Below are 21,415 nucleotides of genomic sequence, written 5' to 3' on the forward strand. Positions count from 1 at the left end.
TTAATGTTGTAGTTATTACACCACTAAATGCACAGGCAATTAGGGTATACTGTATGTTTGATTATCTCTCATAAAGTAATCTCTTATCCAATTACCGTTCTTTTCCAAAAGGACATTTTAAGTTTGAAGAATAGCCTTTAACCACAACTTCTAACCCCTCAAATAATAACAAGTGACCTTCAGACCTGTGTTTGTTAAACATTATAGCACAGAAACTAATATGATTTTAAATTGACAGTAAAAAGTATTCATAACTAGGATGTGATAATGACTTAAGATAAGCAATTTAAATGAGTTAGTGATGTTTATTAGTTGACATGGAACAGTAGATGTGCAGACTTCTTAAATGTTATCTAGATGTTGGGATTTGGTGTCACTATTGACAAAGATGGACTAACTAAGCAGGCCTACCAGGACCAAAGGGTCCTCTAAGCCAGAACATCTTTTTGGATTGACTGTTACTGTCATTTCTCTCAAAACTCACCTTTTTAAAGTCACTTTTAACTCATGCTCAGTCCAATACTTTTAAATGAGACTATGTCTTTTTTGTCTTTTATTCTCTTTTACTGCATTTGTTTTCTTCTGTTAACACTGTATCTTCCCTGCTACTCTGTTGTTGCTGCTGTTGTGTGTAACTTATTTTAGCCAATTCATTTATCAGTGTAAAGCGTATTTGAGTGCCTTTAACCTCTTACTAGGCACCACCATTTTAATAAAAAGGTTACTGTCCATAACCCAAGTGTCCCATGGGTGGGACAGTGTCGTCTAACAGGTTTAAAGCGCTGTATAAATAAAATATTTCTCATTGGAAAGGCAAAGAGCTCAATCATGATCATGTTGTTGTTTTTGTTTTGTGTTTGCCTATAAAAAGTCCAATCTGACCTTTCTTTTATATATTATTATTTTATATATTTTATTTCCTTCATAATACAGCTGGTTGATAGAAGGGTACTATTACATTATATATTAACCATTTTTCCAAACCATTCTGCTATTTGCAATCAAAGTAAAGTGGTGAAATTTAGCACCTCCTACAGGTCAGATTGAAGTATTGCATCTCGACAATATAACACGAAAACAGTTTTTTTTCCAGTTATATATCCAGATTATTGTTCTTTGAACATGCCTGCATGTACTAACATCTGCACGCTGGTCACACCACAACAGCCGCAGAACAGAATGAAAAAAGGAAGAGTGAAGTATCAGTTTGATGATCGATGATCACATGAGCTGCATTCATGTGACTGTTTCACGTGGTTTCAGGGATAAATGGAAGAGTAGGAGGGCTCAACTCACAATCAGTTTTGTTCAGTCCTGTGACAGTTGGAGAGGGGGGAACCTGGAGCTGAAAATTTGATTAAGTTCACACCAACAGCTGACAAACTAGCTACAGGTAACTAACTCATTTTGTTGTTTTTGTTTGTTCGAGAACGCGCAGCTTTATGCTCCGCATGTCAGCCGTTTGTTGTCATGTTTACACGGTGACTTAACTGTTAGCCGTTAACGTTAGCCAACGTTAAATCTGTTACTTTTCTAGTAAAATCAACAGAGTCAACCGCATGATCAGTTAATGTTTTGGACTGATATCGCCTCATTTTATGCAAAGAGCAACTTACGTCGCTTACGACACTTTTGATTAGTGTCGCTCGACAGAAATGACATATTTTCGACAGAAAAAGTGTCGCTCGACACTTCGCCTTCATGTCGCGCACCTGGAGCATGGATGACCTGGAGAGTTTTGTTACGTCGTATTTTGTCGCTTAATGTATATCTCAAATTGTGGTCGTTGTTTTTGTTTGTTTGTTTCTTTGTGTGTGTGTCTGACCCAGTTTAGCTTCATCGCGCTCAGACGTGCTACAATAAAGGCGTAGGCAGCAGGTGGAGGTCACATACAGACACCAAACACCTGTTTTTAATGAACTTTGACACTTTGATGTGATAAATGAAATCTGGTGTTGGCAGCATCTTAGTTAAATGCACTGAAATGAATTTAATACGGTAAGTTTACATGAACATGACACATGATACTGAACATTCATGCACAATGAAACTGAAAGCAGGGTTTATGAGAGCTTGAGGGAGCCATCAGCTTCATAACCAAACAAAAGAGAGGTGTTGAGACTTGTTTTCGTTTCCGTTATAAACATGTCTGTGACACAATAGCAGGTCAGAGGAGATGGTGAAGTAAACCTGACTGAACTGAGAGTCGACTAATGCAACCTTATCATTAATAACTACATAGTTTCCACTCTAGAAATGTTCCCACCAATGCAAGTTGTCACATTTGCAACACACAACAGGACATTTCAAACACAAGGACAACACTTTACTGTCAATTAAGTCTCTATAAGGCCTCAGATCTTTCCCAGCAGGCCCTCAGCATTGTGACAAGGAATGAGGAAATCAGTTAATCTATCAGTAGACAAACAGAGCAAACCAACCAGATTTATAGGGTAGTATTACACGCTTATCAGACTGTGTGTCACCTTGTTGATATGTGCAGCCAACATGTGGAAGAACATTATATTATGAGTGTTTGAGGATACAACTCAAGGATGGGGAACTTCTGATAAGTCAAGTGTCTTGACATTATTTCCAGATCATAAAATACTATACAGAATATTGTTTTGTCCCACCTACAGTACCTAAGTTTTTGCATTAAATAAGTTTAAAGTGTTTCTCTTCATAGGTACTCTTGCGTCATGTTTAGTGTAGCTGTAAATGACAATAAAATAAAACTATGATGAGAAGATAAAGTAGCTGAACATAATGTGGTTAGAAGCAAAAGATCTCCTGCAGCTGACCTCAACCCTGGTTTCACTCAATAAGAGCGCTGGTGAGGAAACTAAAATGTTCCTGCTCTGTGGCTTTGGTGCTGACTCACCTGTTTTTGACTTGATGATTAACTTCCTATGCTGGGAGAACATTTCACAACCCCTTTTGGTTATCATCAGAGATACAGGCCTTCATTTCCTATATGGTGACATTTTAGGGGAGATCACAGCCCTGCAGGATGACTCAGCAAGTTAATGCAGCCTTTGTGACTCTCGCTATGAGAAGTGTTTATGAAGTAATTGACGTAGTACTGATCGTTTTAGGCCATGCAGGTCAGCATGCTGATGGTTCACTTCCCCAAATCACATCCATCCACCAAGTATGACTGAACCACTTCTCTTAAAACTTCACAATTAGGTGCCTTTCAAACTTGTGTTGTCATTTGATTTTTTTCTTGTGCCCCATTGTGGTTTTTATGACATATTTTGCACACAGTTAAAAGCCTGCACAACATAGAGGGAGTTCACAGCTATAGACATTATGTAAAATAATCACTGCCCACACACACACATTTAAACCTCCCTGCAACCAGCATGTATGACCTAGTGGTGGAAAATGTACATCAGTAACAAGCCGAGAAAGTCACTAGTGTCTATTTTAAGATGTTTTACTAGTGCACAGACTAACACATAGCGATTGCTTGTGGTATTAAAAGTTAAGCACTGACAACACCCTGTTTTGAATTTTAGATAAAAGAAGCCAACTGAATGGAGTTCAGTGTGATTTCATAAGGGAGCAGATGTTCTGTGAACAGATTTTTTTTTTTTTTTTTTTTTAATTCTTACTTCCTTCTGTGTACTTTTTGCTGATGCGAATCCATTAGCCTCTGTCATGTGATTATCAAATCAGTTTCACAGGAATCCATATTTTCTGGCTCTCAGACAGACTCAAGGTGTTTTCACTGGATTTTCTTCTGCTTTTTTCCGTAATAGAAACCAGACATGCCTAAACAGGTGTGCTGAGTTTTCATGTACGTCACCAGACCAGCCCTTACTCTCCAGAGAAAATCTGTGTGACACTATGCCAGTGTATTCATTGATACTTCAACATGTTCATAAATAATGCCACTTAAGATCATATTGGCTACAGACAGATTCAGATGATGGTGGTGAGGTGATTTTTTTGGGTTGTCGGGGTTTGAAGTGGCATGCAGGATTATTCCATCATGTTTATAGAAGAGCACAGTGTCTGCACTGGTATTGATCTGGCTGCACCATCCTTCTTATCCTGAGCACACCCCATGCTTCAATTTAAGAGGCTACATTATGATCTCTCATCGATCTTTGTCTGGAAGTCATCTGATCTCAAAGCTCACTTGTGCATTTCACCTCTGATCATGTGTATCCTGCGTGCCATTTGAGAGAGAACTGCTTTTAAATGGGAACTGAAACTCTGTATAATCGCAGTTATGTGAAAAACACTGACAGTCTTGTACAAAAGTGTGTGTGTGTGTGTGTGTGTGTGTGTTTAGGTTTAAATCTAAGGAATTAGTTGAAGGTGCTCATGTGTGCTCATGCAGCATGTTTAGCCACTGGAAAGGATTCCTAACTAGCATGACTGGGTCTAAAGGGTTTTCTCCGCCCTCTGTGTAAATTGTATGTTCCACTTGTAGCTGCAACAAGAGTGTTGCTGTCTAGTCATCTGTGAGCATTTATTTTATCTGCTTAGTTTCAGGACTCAAGTTTCAGGAGGGTGTGTGAGTGGTGAAAGTGTAGTATATTAGTATGATCTTGATTACAAATGTGGAAGTTTGAGTCAAATGTGTTTTCATAAACTGCCTCATTTCCTGTTGATACATCGTCTGTCCTATTTTTAATGTGTTTTTAAATAAGTTTATAATATACAGTCAATTGGGATTAAGTTCTGCTTTTTTTTTTTTTTTTTTTTTATAGTTATGCAGCTTTAGCTTTAACTGTGAAGTTTAGGAAAGTTAATATACATGGTTTGATTTGGTAATTTATGCTAAGGTTTAGTCATTGAATCCGAATTTATGTAGAAATATTACCATAGCTCACAACTGTAACATTTAATATGAATAACGAATAAACTTGTGTCCTCATTTTGTATCTTTCAAGCAAAATGTGGCGTGCAGCCCTCCTCTTATTGGCTGCCAGCTTGTCGGTGAGCCTGGCCAGACCCCGCCTCCACCCACTGTCCAGTGAGATGGTCAACTACATCAATAAGATCAACACTACCTGGAAGGTGAGTTTGGGTTTTGTTCTGTTTTTTTTTTTTTTTTTAAATCTTGTACGTTGTTCTCGCATCTGTCTGGTCTTCAACACATTGTTACCTTGGACGTATGAGTCAGTGGGTGTGTTCAGTTTTATTTCCTCAATATTTGCCTAAATCTGCTGCAGGCTGGTCACAACTTCCATAATGTGGACTACAGTTATGTCCAGAAACTCTGCGGTACGATGCTGAAGGGACCCAAACTGCCAGTCATGTGAGTCTCACATAGTCTGTCTGTGGGGGTAAAAACGTGAGGGGGGGAAACACACAGGATTAAATGTTTTTAATATGCCTGTATTCACTTTCATTGTGCCAACACATAAGTGAGAGCATGTATTTTGTCATGTCGTGCATCTCCTAATTATTTATAGTGTTCATTGGGCTTAAAGCAGCAGCTTCATTGTTTGTGAGCAAGACACTGCACCACGTTCTCACTCATGAGATACGGAAGTACATGAAGCCTGCTTACGATGTAGTTATAGTAGCACACAGTAACACTTGACTCTGTAACACTGTGTTCTCCTCTGCAGGGTTCAGTACGCTGGAAATGTGAAGCTGCCAAAGGAATTTGACTCAAGAGAGCAGTGGCCCAACTGTCCCACTCTGAAGGAGATCAGAGACCAGGGGTCCTGTGGATCCTGCTGGGTGAGGAGGGGAAAATCTTATTGCTCAAAAGATGATACCATATTTAACTGGGATTGAGGATGAACATTATTGTTGAAGAAACAGGTTGTCTGGGGAATTTTGTTTATGATTTTTAGATTGTGATTAGTCAAGTCCGTTTTATTTATATGGCCTCAAATCACAAACTTGCCTCAAAAGGTTTTGCAATCTGTACAGCAAACTACACCCTTCATTCTTCGACCCTTTCTTTCTGTTGTTCTCTGTTGATAAATTACTTCTAGACTGTTTTCCTGTTTTTAATGGTTTGTATTTGTGTTTCTGTGACGTGGCTTGGTGGTTCTGCTCACAGGCATTTGGCGCTGCAGAGGCCATCTCCGACCGCATCTGCATCAACAGCAATGCCAAGGTCAGCGTGGAGATCTCTGCCGAGGATCTGCTGACCTGCTGTGACAGTTGCGGCATGGGGTGAGACACAGCAACATGGGAAAAGTTTCAATATTTTACCGTTGAAATGCCCCCACTAGTGACCCACCATATGTGTCGCTACAGCTCAGAAGGAAAGGATTTTCTCAGGGTTAGAGGTTAGACAAGTTAGAATTACTGGGATTTAGTGGGAGGAGAGAATGAAGCTCTCAAAACGGGGCGGTAATAAAGCAAAGAAGAAAAGAAGTGAATCTTTGAATGCAGAAAAATTAGATAATTTATGTGCACAAATACTGGCACTTAATAGCATGTAGAATACATAAAGGCAGACTCTCTGCGATGATGCAAACGCGGATACATTTGTGATTTACATTTCTTCCCCTCCTTTTTTAGATGTAATGGTGGCTACCCTTCAGCTGCCTGGGACTTCTGGACCAAAGAGGGTCTGGTCTCTGGAGGACTATATGACTCCCACGTTGGTGAGTGATGTGACGTGTGTGTGTGTGTGTGTGTGTCCTTTACAATCCTGACATCGTCTTTGTGTCCACAGGTTGCCGGCCCTACACCATCGCCCCCTGTGAGCACCATGTGAATGGTAGCAGACCTCCTTGCACTGGAGAGGGTGGAGACACACCCCAGTGTGTCTTGGAGTGTGAGGCTGGATACACACCCAGCTACAAAAAGGACAAGCACTTTGGTAAGAAAGGCAGGAGAATAGTTTTGATCTCCTAAATAAGAGTTTGGGAGAGATGAGGGTTAAATATGTTAACACGAGCTCTGTAGCTGAGCTTACTCACCAGTATTTACTTTATAAAAGAAAACCTGTGTTGTGTTCTCGCTCTGATTCCCCAGGAAATATTCTCTCCACTTCAGTTTACTAATATTATGACATTATATTTGGTTGTGATGCTTTAATGTGACTCAATTTTGCTCTGTTGTAGCAATAATAAACACACTAAAGAAAAGACTGAGCTGAGGCAGTTATCTTCATTAATCATCTTTAAATATTGCAGCATACAGTACATAAATGTTTTTGGTAAAGTTATTTTGATCAGAAATGAAGGTTACTCAGTCAATGTATTAATAGCTATTAGTAAATCTGGTATCAGTGGTCAAAACTTTAGTATTAATCTGTCACTAACAGGCATATATTTACACTGACTGGCTTATACTTGCATAGTGTTTGTTGGATCCCTGATAAAGAGTTGACCAGCGTATGTATCCAGTAATGTCAGATGTGTCACACATGTACAGTATGTGACACGAGCAGAATTTTTATGTCCTCTAGAAGTCCAACCCTGATGATGATGATGATGATGATGATGAACACAACTGTGAAAAATGTGCACAGCACAGGATCCTAACTCAAAGTGTGTTGCAGGTAAAACATCTTACAGTGTTCTGTCAACCGAGGAGCAGATTCAGCAAGAGATATCCACTTACGGCCCAGTAGAGGGAGCCTTCACTGTCTATGAAGACTTTTTGCTGTACAAGTCTGGTAAGAACACGTGCACCTTTAACACACACATATCTACTCTTGTATGCTCACAACCTGTGGATAAAAGCTGACTGTATGACTTGTTCAGTGACTCTGTTTATTTAAAAAAAAAAAAAAAAAAAAAAAAAAATTCCTTCATGCACATGAACTCAAGTTCTTTACACAACACACTGACTCTCCCCTCTTTGTCTTCTCTATTGTGTTCCTTGCCTTTTTTTTTTTTTTTTCTTGTCTCCAGGTGTGTATCAGCATGTGTCTGGGTCTGCTGTGGGTGGACACGCCATCAAGATGCTTGGTTGGGGGGAGGAGGATGGTGTTCCCTACTGGCTCTGTGCTAACTCCTGGAACACTGACTGGGGTGATAACGGTGAGCAGAGTCACACATTTTAATACTTTTAACTTTCATTCATACAACAAAAGTCATATAAACAATGTCCCACCCCCATTTACATATGTACATGAGAGAACCAGGATATTAGAAACGCTGTAAGTATAACAGTCTAAATCACCATCAACCAACAGAAAGCTTAAATCGTCCCATAGTTGAATCAACACTTCTCTGATACTTGGGTTGCAGTAGATTTTATAGGATTACTTGATGAACTGATAAGTTGGCGCACATCTTACTTAAGTTCATCTGACAAGTACATGAAACTTTAAAGATTAAGATTTTCAAGCAAAATGTACAATGTGCTTTCAAGATATGATGTTTTTCTACAGCTCATACTACCTAATGCCGTATGGTGTAGTTAGACCTGTTCCAGCTACAACATTAAAATAATGGACACAGGTTGCCACATTATTTAATGATCTGAAATAGACTGTTCTTCAAATTTAAGTTCTTCTGCATCTTGGTGAATAATACTATTTCTGCATTATGGTATTGTTTATTTAAATAAGTAACTTGTAAATACTTCTATCATGCGTTGCTTTATAAAACTCCTTGTATTTTATATATATTCATTTCATCATATCCATTTATAACGTGAGACACAAATGGACACATGCAATACTGTATACTGTCACACTTAAGACACAGGACATAAAGTTCTCAGGCATCAGGCCGGATTTCAGGCATACAGCAGTTTTAAATTCATATAATACTTAATTCAATACATTGTACACATTTCCTCCTGGACCAGTTTTCAGGCTCAAAAATCTTTTCTTGCTTTAATCCCTGAAGACATGCAGATATTTTATGCTTACAAACATCCACTTGTTGGTTTTGGGTTTAAGCTTTCTTTCTTTTTTTTTTTCTTTTGTCAACTGTCTTCTCGTTTGTTTCTGGTCTTCAGGATTCTTCAAAATCCTGCGTGGATCAGATCACTGTAGTATTGAGTCTGAGGTTGTGGCAGGAATTCCCAAATAAAAACTTAAGGTAAGACACCAAAACAACATGTAATGGGGATATAAAGTATTGGTCTCTCTAATGTAACGTATTGATTAGTGTTTGTACACAAGCCTCATGGTCCTAAAGTGACTGTTGACCATTTACCGCTTCAGCAGCTCTCATTTCAACTCTGATAGGCTTCTGTCTTTGTAAAATCCTCAACATAGTTTTAATAGTGTGTATGTGATCTGTAGAGCTGCAATGATTAGACCATTTAATTGATTTGTTGTCAACTATTAAATTAATCAGAATCAGGCCATGTAAGTTTGCACACACAAGGAATTTGCCTTTGTGTTGTGGTGCACAACAGTCAAAAATATAGACAAAATTAAGTCTATTAATCCTAAATAATATAAAAAAGAAAGGATTAACAATTTTAAAAAATATGCAAAATATATTCTAAGTGAGAAAGCTGCTACAGGTTAATCATTTGGACTAACTTTTTAAGAGAAAAAAATGTCCAAATTCTGATTCTAGCTTCTCAAATGTGAATATTTTCAGGTTTTTGTTTTTGTTTTTGTTTTAGTATTCTGACAGTAAACTGAATATCTTTGGGTCATGGACTGGTTTGTTATGGTTGGGACAAAATAAGACATTTTAGGACGTCATCTTGGGTTTAGAGAAACAGTGATAATCTGTTAATTGAGAAAATAATCGACGGATTAATCAATAATGATATCTAACTCTGTTTGTTTGTGTTGCAGGTTTGGAGAGGCAGTGTCATTACATAATCACTAGAGGGAGACACACTCGGCTTGCCTAAACTTGGAACTTCTCAACACCTTTTTAACTGCTTTTAGTCGTGACAGTTACAACCCACTGATCCCCGTGCACACATAGCATGAGGTTTTTCTATTGACAGCAGACAGAAAAAACTTAAGAGTAACCTTATCTACATTAAGATGGTTTTAGTAGATTGAGTATGACAGCAACTATGTGTCACCATTTTTAAGACATAGTCAGTCTAAAGGTTGCACAGGAGGAAAGACACATTAGTACATTTGATTTTATCTCAGGTGATTTTGGGTGGACCATAACTGTTTGAATTCCCCACCCCCGTCACATGTTTTTGCACTGGTGGAAAGTGTGAGCTGTTTTACAGCTATGTGATTGACATAGATTATAAGATGCTGCCTAATGGAGCAGAGGAGGTCAGTTTGTTTGAATGTGTCTAATTTTAAATGATCACAGCCTTCATATTGATTGCCATTTTTATTTCTCAGTGCCACCAATGTCACTCCACAATGTTAGGATCTACTCACTGTAATTTGTGCCTATTAGTGTTTTTAAGTGTTGAGTATCAGATGAGAAATGTAACATTTTTTTTTTTTTTTTTTTAAATATATGGATGGATATGAGATGGAGTGTTGTTGTCTGCTTTTATAGACCAAAAATATTGGCACATAGCTTTTATGTTCTGAATTAAATAAAAAAAAAATTAAAAAAATCTGATTACTTTGGCTCCCAGTATCGTGTTGTTACTCTTGAATGTGCATCATGGAATTTCATTCATGTGACATTTTATCTGAGTGATTTGAAGCCTCCTTAGCCTGATAAGACTGACTCGCTAGGAAATTGTGGGTCAAGATGTGATAGATAATGAGCAAGTTATATTAAGACTTTATTGATCCACAGACGGGAAATGTGCAAGTTGATGTGAATCTATTCCCATTCAGTTTCCATTGCATCTAAACAACAAGAATTTGGGTGGTGGTTTTGAGATGAACTGATGAATATTCATTCTAAAGCAAAGTGATAACATTTTCTGTTATATGTTAGCAGGATGAGCTGGAAACATCCTGCTTCTTAAGTCATCTGTACCGATGAATGAATGAACTTTATTTATATATAGCTCCTTTCATGCACAGAATGCAGCTCAAAGTGATTTACAATGCAGCAGCAAATTTTAAAAACATAAGTCCAAAACCACACACACACACACACACAGTGATAATGGGGGGGTGTAAAGTCAGAAATGCAGTTGATCTCAAAGTTTCAAATGAGTTCAAAGTTTCCATACTTCCGCCTTGTTGTCAGCGTAAACAAACACTCCCACTTCGTAGTAGAAAACAGTTTGCTCGTTTTAAACTCCGACCTGTTCCCTTTTCAAATCTGTAACTTGGAAAACTGTGTTTGGGCTAAAATAAAATACTAACTAGATTTCTTTACATGAAAATGTATGTAAGTGGTTCACACATACCGAAACATAACACAGCTGGAGCAGCGCTGTATTGAATAAGTGACTGAACTACATCATTCCGCCCATTTAAGGTATTTCCGGGACACTCCGACTCTCAAAACAAACAGACAACCCAACGCTCCTCTCTTACTACTGGTGGAGCGGGCGGAAAGTGCTAGCTCGTTACATACAGTGAGAGCCGCCGGAGCTAGCGAGTCAGCGAGCGATGGAGGGAGGAGGCAGGGTTTCGTGGATGAAATATGGGCCTGTTGTGTCCTTGTTTGTGGTTCTTTTAGCCTTCTGGTTCCGGTCACCCCAGAATGGAGTACTGGACGACCGGCTGGACACCGTGCTGTCCTCTCTGCTCCGGGCTGAGCGCAAAGTGGGAATGAACGACGTCACAAGACCGAAAGTGGCTGTTGGTAAGTGCTAACGGTGCTAACGGCAGCTAGCCTAATCTCATTAGACTTTAGGGTTACTAATTGATCAGCTGGAAACCAAATAAGCATTACATTAAGGTTATTTAACTGCTAAATTACCGATAATCTAGGTTGACGTTAACTTCATTCATTGCTCTCATTTTTAAATTAAAAATAAATAAATTAAAGTTGATTGCCCGCTGTGTATACTGGAACTTTGAAAGGCTAATACTGATGTGACTTATTACAAACTTTAGTAAGCCATTGAAAATGAGGAACAAAGGAAAGATAGGCAGTAATGTTAATCTTAAATTAGACACAGACTTTTTCAGTGAGTGCTGAAAATATCAGGATTTGTGAGCAAATGACAGACCAAGTGAAATGTAGGTTGGAGATCTAATGTCTGGTTTTGTGTGCTGTAGTCAAACCTAACTCTGTGAATGAGGGGTGACTCTGTAAGATGTGCACAGTCATCGTTTTTCAGTCCAGACCAGCATCTTTTCTGACCAGCTGGAACCAGTTTGTTCCTCCATCGTCCAACAGGACACCACAGAGACATATCATCTTCTCTGTGGAGCTCTGCAGTCCAGGCCTGCTGTGTTTAAACTGATGAGGGACAATGACAAGTGCATAGAAATATGGGCAAGTAGGTGCTACAATTTGCACAATGAATAGGGGAATGTGGTTGAACTTATGGGCTAATATCACTAGTATAAGTGGTAGCTTATGTGTGACATGTCCAGTACAAACTTGCCTAAATAGTGGAGGCAGTTGGGGAATTGGGGGATGTACTTACCACTGTTGCTGTAGTTAAAAACCATAAAGAATGTATTTTTAGGTTCCCCGGACTTCAGCTTTGGTATGAAGCCAGCTAGTTATCAGCCTACATTGTTGACAGCTCCATGGTCTCACCCCCTCACCTTTACGCAAAGGCATAGTATAATAGTGAGTGGTACCACCTAAGTGACTTGTGCCTCAGCAGTGGTCATCAAGTCATTATCAGTATTAAAAGGTGGATTTCTGCACCTGAAGACAACAAACTGCTTCAGACAGGTTTCTAATCCTATCTTTTGAACCTTGATACAAACACACATCAAAAGTGATGCCCTATCTGTCCAACCTTTACCCAGTTGACAGCCACGCAGTCAAACCTGTAAACATTGTAGTTATCAAGTTATTATTCAGAATTAGATATATTAACATCTCATGTATAGCATAGTTACATAATGTCTCAAAAAGTTACATCTAAACCTTATGTATTGCTATTTGGTGCTCCGGATGGTGAATTAGGGTTACAACACAATGTTCCTGACAATATGATAACAAATATAGCTGCTGCATGTTGTTGCCTGCTTTCTTCTGTTCTGATTTTGCATGTTGTTTTACCTTTGTCTTGTGTGATTAATGTGATTACACAATATGTTGTTATGTTTTAACTGCTTGCACTAAATTAACAGCTGAAACTATATTGGTGTATCAGATCATTTGACCAACCACGGTGGCAGACAAATGTCGCAACATCAGATGCAGCTGCTCGGTGGTTTCCCTCTGCTCCATTTACAAAAGCTGCACACTGGCATTACCTTTCTCTATGTTCTGTTTGTACCTTTCAGTTTGACCACAGTACCCCATAAATATCTTCCTGTTTCACAACCATCTTCCTGCCCCGTTCCCCCTACAGGCCACCTCTTTATCTCTTTTTATCGTCTCCCTCTTGTTGTGCATTGCTTTTATTGCATATTTATCTCTCTTTGTCTTTCTTTTCTGCCCCTCTCTGTCACCGCAGGTTTTGGTGGCTGTGTGGACCTGATAGTGGATGGAGTATCGTTGCTTAATAAGATTGGCCTCCCTCCCACAGACCAGCCGCTACATCATGACTACATAGAAAACGCTGAGCAGCTGGCTCAGAGCTTTGCCTACTTCTTTGCACCAGGAGCTGCTGCAGAGTAAGTGGTGCTCAGTCTTTTCTTTGTTAGGACAATATATGTGACTCTTCTTATCCATCTGTTATGTGAAATGTGTGTGCTGTCAGTGTGTGTGTGTGGTTGGATGGGTAAGAGGGGGAATGGCAAGAAGATATTATTTTTGTGAGGCTTGAGATCAGCCAAGAGTAGCCGATTAGTTACGCCCCTCAGGCTGCTGTGCTCCTGACTCATAGTTCCCGCCTCACATGCTCTTTCAAAACAATCTTTTATTCCACTGTGAAGTTAAATGGATTTATTTTTAAGATCCATGCATACTAATAAAAAGTGCCAAAACAATTAGTCAGTTAATCGATTAGTCCATTGATAATCAATTAAAAGTCATCAAGCAAAGATGCCAAACCTTCTCTGGGTTTTTGACTGTTGGTCGAACAAAACAAGCACTTTTCTCTGTCTGCTTTTTTGTTTATCAGTTAGCATCTGGGCAGCCATTTTAAAGTATTAGGGATTAAGATTTGTGCTGTTGAACTCATCTCTCCTCTCCTCTCTGTCATTGGTGGCTGCTCCTGTTGTTGCTGTGGCGCCTGTGAGCCTTTGTTCATTGTCTGGAATTAACACCTAAAGGCAACAGGCTTGCAAAGTCATCATGGAGAGAAAGGGCAAGGCAATGTGTGAGAGAGACAGTGAATGAATGTTGTTTCCAGCATTTAGAGTATTTTACTTGTCTGTTTTTCATATAGTTTACAATTGTAGATAGAAAACACATCAACCAAATGACAAACTTGTGTGGATAAAGTCTGAATTCATAACTTTTAAACTTTTTAAGCTAAATGTTTTTTTAAGTTTTCATTTTAAGTTGCCCAGTGTGTTTTGCTTTTACTTCTGTTTCCCTTCAGTTCCTCTCACTTCACTTGCACCACAGTTTCAATTTTACGTCTCTAGAGAGAAAAAGGGTAGTGTGTGACATACAGATGAATGTGAAGAGACGAGTCAGGCTAACCAGGCTAAACTCATACATACTGTTGTCTGTAGAATGTTCTGGTACATTTAGTCTGTTTTAGGCTACATTTTTTCAAACCTTCTTTCACAACACTGGCTTTTTTTTCTTGTTATTTCTATGTGATTGCTGCGCTTTTAGCACTCGGAACGACAGGACTGTGAAGTCAAAAATATTTCTGCTTTTATCAGAAGGCTGTCAGTGTTCAAAAGGCTTTTCAGGAGCCTCGTAGCAACAAGTGGTGCCACAACCTGCATCTCCTGCACTGCCAAAAACCATAGAAGAGTTTATGTTGACTCGCACTTAACTCGCACTGTACTCTTTCTATTGCTTTCTCAAATGTCTTAAGCTCTTGTGCACTTTATCTTCTTCCCTGTATCCTTAAGTCCTATTTGTAGCACTTATGTCGTGTACATTTCTTTTTCTTGTGTCTTAAACTTAAATATCCTTGATACACGTCACCCGTGTGTTTTCCCAACAGAGGTTCATGGCATAAAACACCTCAGTCCTTTTGGTATAAGACAAACTAGTAACATTTTTGAGAAGAAGCATTCTTCTTGGGGAAATCCATTCAAATGTTTTGAATTCCCTGTTTCATAGAATTTTGGTTACACACATTAATGTCTGGGAACAGATCAGGTCAACAAGTCTCTCAGGTTTAATTACATTGGTTTTATTTATAGAGCATATTTCATACACAGTTGCAATTTAGAAATTACATAAAAGTATTGGAACACAAGACAAAAAGAAAAGGTGTTTATAGAAAATGATGCGAGTACTTTCAAGTTCTTGTCTTTCAGTTTGGTCATATGTTCTTTTCTTTCTCTTGCAGGCGTTTTATGCTAAATGACACCCTCTTTAGTGAGCTGGTGGAGGCGTCCCGTGATTTACCTGGGAACAGATGGTCAGTAGGTGGAAATGCCCCGGTAATGGCTGGTCGCATGGCAACTGAGGGATGTGACATATTGCTGGGGGGAAGCTTCAGCCCCGACTTTACTGATGTCCTGTCCCAGCACATCACAGGTACACACACACACTGGTGCATCCTTAATGCCTTGTAGGATCCCTTTGTTTCTCTCAACGATTTTACTTCACTCAATAATTTTCCTGCATTCTCCTCTACCCTTCCTTTCCCTTCACCTCTTCCTCTGTGCTCTCTACTCTCTTTTAATGAAACTTGTTATCTCCAACTCCATCCTCCCTCTGTCACCTACATCTGTCTCTCCAGTGGCTGGTAACATAGTAGAGGAGCCAGACATCCATCTCATCCTGGAGTATCCATCTGGTGCCAGCTGGGGACACTATACCTCACGTAGAGCCAACAGGTATGTGTTAGCTGATTGTTTGGTGGAGGTTTGGAGAACCTTGAGGAATCACAAATTTCAAACTACTTATATTTGAGCCAGCGCTGTATTTCACTGTATACGCTGGACTTAGTGAATGTTGTGAACAATAGAGCTATGAAGTGTTCTCAGGCTCCAAGATGACTGTGTTAAGCCTTATGTATATTTATGTGGTCTACAGATATATCATCCACAGTGATGACCATAACCCCTACTTGGCCTCCATGGAGAAATTTGCAGAGAAACTTCAAGACTTTGATCCAGATCTGCTGGTGGTGGGCGGACTGCAAATGATGGACAACTTCCCTTTCCAGTCAGGTAAAAGGAAATTGTTGACGACCTTTCAATTCTTGCTGATGTGGAACATCTAGTATTAGTTTCAGCTGCTTTGTGTCGCACCACTGAAATGGGATAGTGCTAAAATTCATAGTTTTTAAATCACAACAAGATAACGGAAACAAGTGTTTGATTCTCTCTAGAATAATCTGCAGAGTAGGACTGGTGTAATTATACTTATTTCATATTATTTTGATAATTATTAAGGTGAAAATATGTTATGCTAAGCTAATCATGTTAGCTTGATACATTCAATCAGATATATAGAGAGTGACGTGTGGTCACCACCAGCCAATCAATCCAGCCAATAATAGTCGAGAGTTGAATTTGGCAGGACTTTGCCCACATTTTAAATAGAAGAAAAAAGAAAAAAGGGGTTTGATTTTTGAAAGAAAGTCACTCTGTTTGTCATTGCTTTGTAATGAGTGATTATAACTTGGTGCTGTTGCTGTTATTCAGTCATTTCATTTGTCTCCATTCCTCTTCTTTCTTCTGTCCTTTTCTGATATCTTACCTTCTCTGCCTTTTTTGTCTGTCATACTCCACCTCACTCCCTATCGCCTTGTCATCATTCCAGGTGAACGTGATGCGCTCCTCTCCCGCTTGGCTGACCTGCTGTCCTCCTCATCTCCCCCAATTGGCATCCATTTTGAGATGGCCAGTTTTGTAGAAGAGAGTATAATGGAAGACCTACTTCACTATGTCATCCCTCATGTATGTATGACTGAACAATTCAATCAATCGCAATAATTCACATGATACTCAGAATGACTAGAATGATTACAAAATCATAGGGGTGAAAAACGCATTATAACTGTAATGACTAATATTTATCCCTAGTCTGAAAATTAATACCAGGTAGTGTGAAACTAGATTTGCGTAGTCAAATTTGTTGAATATATTTATAAACAAAACAATCCGTGACTCAACAGAAGTTGTATTTCCCTTCCTGTATATTTACATCTGTTTAGTGTATTACTTGCTACTGTAGTTTCTAGCTGTATTACAAAGTTGAAAGATTCCTTCTTTTCTCACATGTTGTGAACAGTATTGAGAAAACATAACTGTAAAACCATTGCACATGTAGGAATATGTTCTGGCCCATTTTATTAATGGTTACTCACAATTATAAAATGCTGTCTGTCTAGCTACAGCCTGATGTAGCTAATATGCTGCTGTGCTGTAGAAATCCATTGATGTCCAGAAACCACAAAAAAGATGCTGCTGTTTCAGCCAACACAGCAAGTATGGTTCATTCCTCTCAGCTCGGAAAAGTAACATACTAGTCTAAACGCCGAAGTGCATATATGAGTGTGACGTCCACCTGACAAAGAGCCATTTTTAGAATTGCCGTCAGAGTTTTTTCCCAAAATAAATTACACTTTCCACTGTTCCACTGTTGACCACAGTGAAAGATTATATTACTGCCAGATGTCTGTCAGTCAGTTGGTCGGTCTACTACTTTAATCCAGACTGAAACTGAACTATTGGATGGATGGCAAATAAATTTTATAGAGACATTCATGGTGCCCAGAGGATGAATTCTGTTACCCTGACTTCTCCTGTAGTGCCGCCAGCAGGTCAAAGTTTTCATGTATACTGTGAAATATCATCAATAACATCTACTAGATGGATTGGCACACAATTTTGTACAGATGTTCATGGTTCCCAGATGATTTTGGTGATCCTTGACTTTTCCTTTAACACCACCAGAAGGTTGATATTATACAGTTTTGGGTGAAGTGACTCAACAACTTTTGGATGGATTGCTATGAAATGTAGTGCACACATTCATGCCCCCCTCAGGATACATTTTAATCATGTTAGCAGACATTAGCATTTAGCTCAGAGCACTGTACACAATTACAGCCTCACAAAGCTGCTAGTGTGGGTGTAGACCCTTACACCATATTCACACCTGGCATTAAAATGCGATCTGTATCAGGATACGTTATGCTGATAAGGAAAAACGCATGTTAATATAAGATTTAAAGGCACCATGTTTGTTGACAAGTCTGCCAGCTCTGCCTAGCTAATTTGCATATTGAGATTGATCACAACACAGATACTAATGAGAAAACAAGAGAGCATTTAAATACCAGGTGTAAATGCAAAGTCCCACAGATCAGATGTCATTATCCCGATAACGTGTCCAGATACTGATCACATGCTAATACTGGGTGTAAATGGGGCCGTAGTCTTGTTTCAAGATGCACAGTACAGAGGACTGCATGTGACTCATCCTGATTCTGCTTTCCCCAGGCGGACTCTTTAGGGATGAATGAACAGGAACTTCCAAACCTGCTCAGTCTACTTAAAGGCTCCAACATCACAGTTTTGTCTGACCCAAACCCCCGTGTAGCTACTGTCCTGGACCAGATGAGGGAGGTCTATCGCATTATCAACCAGCGCTACAGGGATGCCAGAGCAGAAAGTGACAGTGCTAAGGGTAAGCCCCTAACCAGGCTCCATGTCCACACGCTGGCCTTTCAGGCCATGATCGTGACACGCGGCTCCCAGTGGAAGAACACCATGTCAGCCACTGCCAAGGCCTCACTCACAGCTAACCGCCATGTCTGTGGCTCCAATGACATTGACCCCAGCAAGGCAAGGCTCATCATGGACGACTCGTTCTCTGTGAGCCGGCGGGAGGGCAGCCAGCGTATTCCCTTGCAGGAGACCAGGCCTGTCAGCTGCTGGGATGAGGAGGACTACGAGATCTGTGTGGCGCCAGTGCTGGTGTGCACTGAGGTTTACCAAACTGCAGGTGGAGGAGACAACATCTCAGCTGCTGGTCTGGTGCTGCAAATCTAGAGAAGGAAACTAAAATGGTCTATCTGCGTGTTGTGCTAACCAGAGGTTGGCAAACAGCGTGACTCTGGAAACTTGATCTAGGTGTGATGCAACATAGCCGTCGTGGCAAACACAGGTACTGACTGTGACAGGTATCAGGCTTATGCTATCACCTCTGCAGCTCACAACCCAGGTGGACCATGAGGAAAACCGATTATCACTCATAGGAGTCAGATGATGGGGTAAAGTGGTTTGGTCATCAGGTTAGACCACCTGATTTTTTTTTTTTTAATTTACAGGCTCAGTATGTCTATGGACATACAAGAATATGTAATTACACCATCTTTGCCAGAGTGCAAAACCCTTTTGCATCCACTTTATTTGGTTTTAGAACCAAAACTTTGAGCTGAAACTGTCCTCTTCTGTCCCACTTTTTATTCAACATCATGCCGTCATCTTTGCCAAACCATTGTAGCCCATCATCCGACTCTAATGATTGTAATCACCTGTTCTCTATTTCTCCAAGGCCTTACAAGACTCGGCCTTCAGTTGGGATGTGATAAAGAGGGATGGGGTTTGGATAAAGTCTTACAGACACAGGGTCGATTTTATAGGGATGCATTATAGCTTTGCTCCGGTTGCAGGGCAAAACCCCAAAGTTTAGTTTAGGCTACAAGCTGAAAAACTAAAATAAAATGATCTTTGATGAAACAAAAGTCATCAAACCTGTGGTTCCACTATACAGCAAATTGATAACTGTTATTACTGACTATTGCAAATTTCAGATGAGGCAACCTGACAGATCCTGTCATACATAGAAGGTCACATCTGAGCCCTTTTAATGAGAAGGCTCCATCCTGCCTCATCCCTCTCTTATCTTATCTCAAAGGCAAAGAAGATTTAAAATAGAAAGCTAGTGTTGTGATCACCTCCCATTCTTCCCAATATATGTGAACATTTTACATACAGGTTTGGGTGTGTTTGATTTGTTTTAATGTTGTCATTCCTCTGTGTGTCAGTTGCAGTGCAATAATGCAAAAAACAAGTTTTACAAGACCACTGTTGGTAGCTGGATATGATGTCACAAATGTCCTCTCTACCTCCATCCTCTTTTTGTTTCTTCTTCCTATTTTCCTTTGTCATACGTCTCTGTTGTCTGTCATATTTCTTCCTTGTCCCCTATTCTCATCTCATGTTTATTTATAGCTTTTTAAGGACCAAATAACCAGTGTGGACTGCTCCAGAAAACATTGCTGTAAGGCAGAAGATTGGCAGCTGGTTTTCACATTCTCATGAAATACAGTGAAACACTGTCTAGTTTATAGTTTCTCATAAAACCATGGTGTTACCCACCTTTTAATCTGTGGAATAGCGGACCACTCTGAGATTATATTTTCCATGTTTAGTCTTCATCTCACTCATAGTAGGATCAGAGACCAGATATTTTTCTCCCTTTATTATCCAGCTACCATAAAGACCCACATACTGCTGATTGTTGGATCTCTAATGGTAGTTAGGCCCACTGCCACTTCACACACACACACACACACACACGCATGCACACACACACACACGTCACAGCCACTATGTTTTGGATTTCAATTTAAAATAGAGATAATGTAGAATTTAAAATTGGGCCCTCTCTCTGAATGGCCATTATCACACTACCATCTCACTCTTTTCAGGGTTTGATCACTTCCATTTGAAACTCTATTTACTCAACTGACTGGACTTAAATGAAAATGATGTGATCACAAAGTCAAACATTCCTGCACAGATCCAACTTCAGTTGTTTTCTCCATTCCCATCGAAGTATGCTGCCCACAAATACACTCAATATGGAGTGGAGTGTTGTTTTTTTTGTTTGCTTACAACATGTATTCATTAGTTTTGTTAGAACTCGCTCCTCAAAGAGCAAATTTCATTTTCAGAGAGAAACACATTCATTTATGCTACAATGCAACAAGTATGAGGTCGAGAGAATATGAACCTAAAATTAAAGGAATCCCTTTAAATGTTTTCTTTGTATCAAGATTGTACTGATGATTATGTTTGATTATGCTGAAGGTAAATGAACCTTATTCTGTCTGTCTGACTTTTGGTGTTTAGTGAAAAGGGAATGTTTAATACAGACTTTTTCTATTATTCCAAGCCTACGTTTTTAATTTTCTAGTGTGTTTCTCTTACGCAGTGATTGGAAACCAAGAGTAACGGGTCGTGTTTTTACTGTGAAATGTTTAAAGCAGAACTTCAGCATGCATTCATGCTCGGATCGAGAGCTGCTTGCATTTGCTACCATATCATTTACTTATCTAAGCTCTAGATAAGTCCTCTCATCCATGTTCCAAAGTTGTGTGTAACTGTTTCATGCATGTTAACTATTCAATGCAGAATCACCTATGATAAAAGGCTAAGCTGATACCACGA

At 39.5% G+C, this 21,415-nt stretch overlaps 2 protein-coding genes across 2 annotated transcripts; both read left to right on the forward strand.

The window, feature by feature from the left end:
• The first annotated feature begins 1,264 nt into the window (after positions 1–1,264).
• On the forward strand, positions 1,265–10,451 carry ctsba (cathepsin Ba). Its single transcript, XM_044346424.1, has 11 exons — positions 1,265–1,393; positions 4,911–5,037; positions 5,193–5,278; positions 5,595–5,709; positions 6,038–6,153; positions 6,505–6,590; positions 6,662–6,808; positions 7,493–7,609; positions 7,848–7,976; positions 8,905–8,987; positions 9,704–10,451. Exons 2-10 carry the CDS (start codon positions 4,915–4,917, stop codon positions 8,976–8,978), a joined length of 993 nt encoding a protein of 330 aa, XP_044202359.1. The 5' UTR covers positions 1,265–1,393; positions 4,911–4,914; the 3' UTR covers positions 8,979–8,987; positions 9,704–10,451.
• An 818-nt stretch (positions 10,452–11,269) lies between these two features.
• Positions 11,270–21,415, forward strand: adpgk2 (ADP-dependent glucokinase 2). Its single transcript, XM_044346437.1, has 7 exons — positions 11,270–11,600; positions 13,384–13,543; positions 15,349–15,539; positions 15,745–15,841; positions 16,041–16,177; positions 16,773–16,909; positions 18,458–21,415. Exons 1-7 carry the CDS (start codon positions 11,405–11,407, stop codon positions 19,007–19,009), a joined length of 1,470 nt encoding a protein of 489 aa, XP_044202372.1. The 5' UTR covers positions 11,270–11,404; the 3' UTR covers positions 19,010–21,415.

Source organism: Thunnus albacares, chromosome 1, assembly GCF_914725855.1.
Source record: "Thunnus albacares chromosome 1, fThuAlb1.1, whole genome shotgun sequence".
Classification (NCBI taxonomy): Eukaryota; Metazoa; Chordata; class Actinopteri; order Scombriformes; family Scombridae; genus Thunnus; species Thunnus albacares.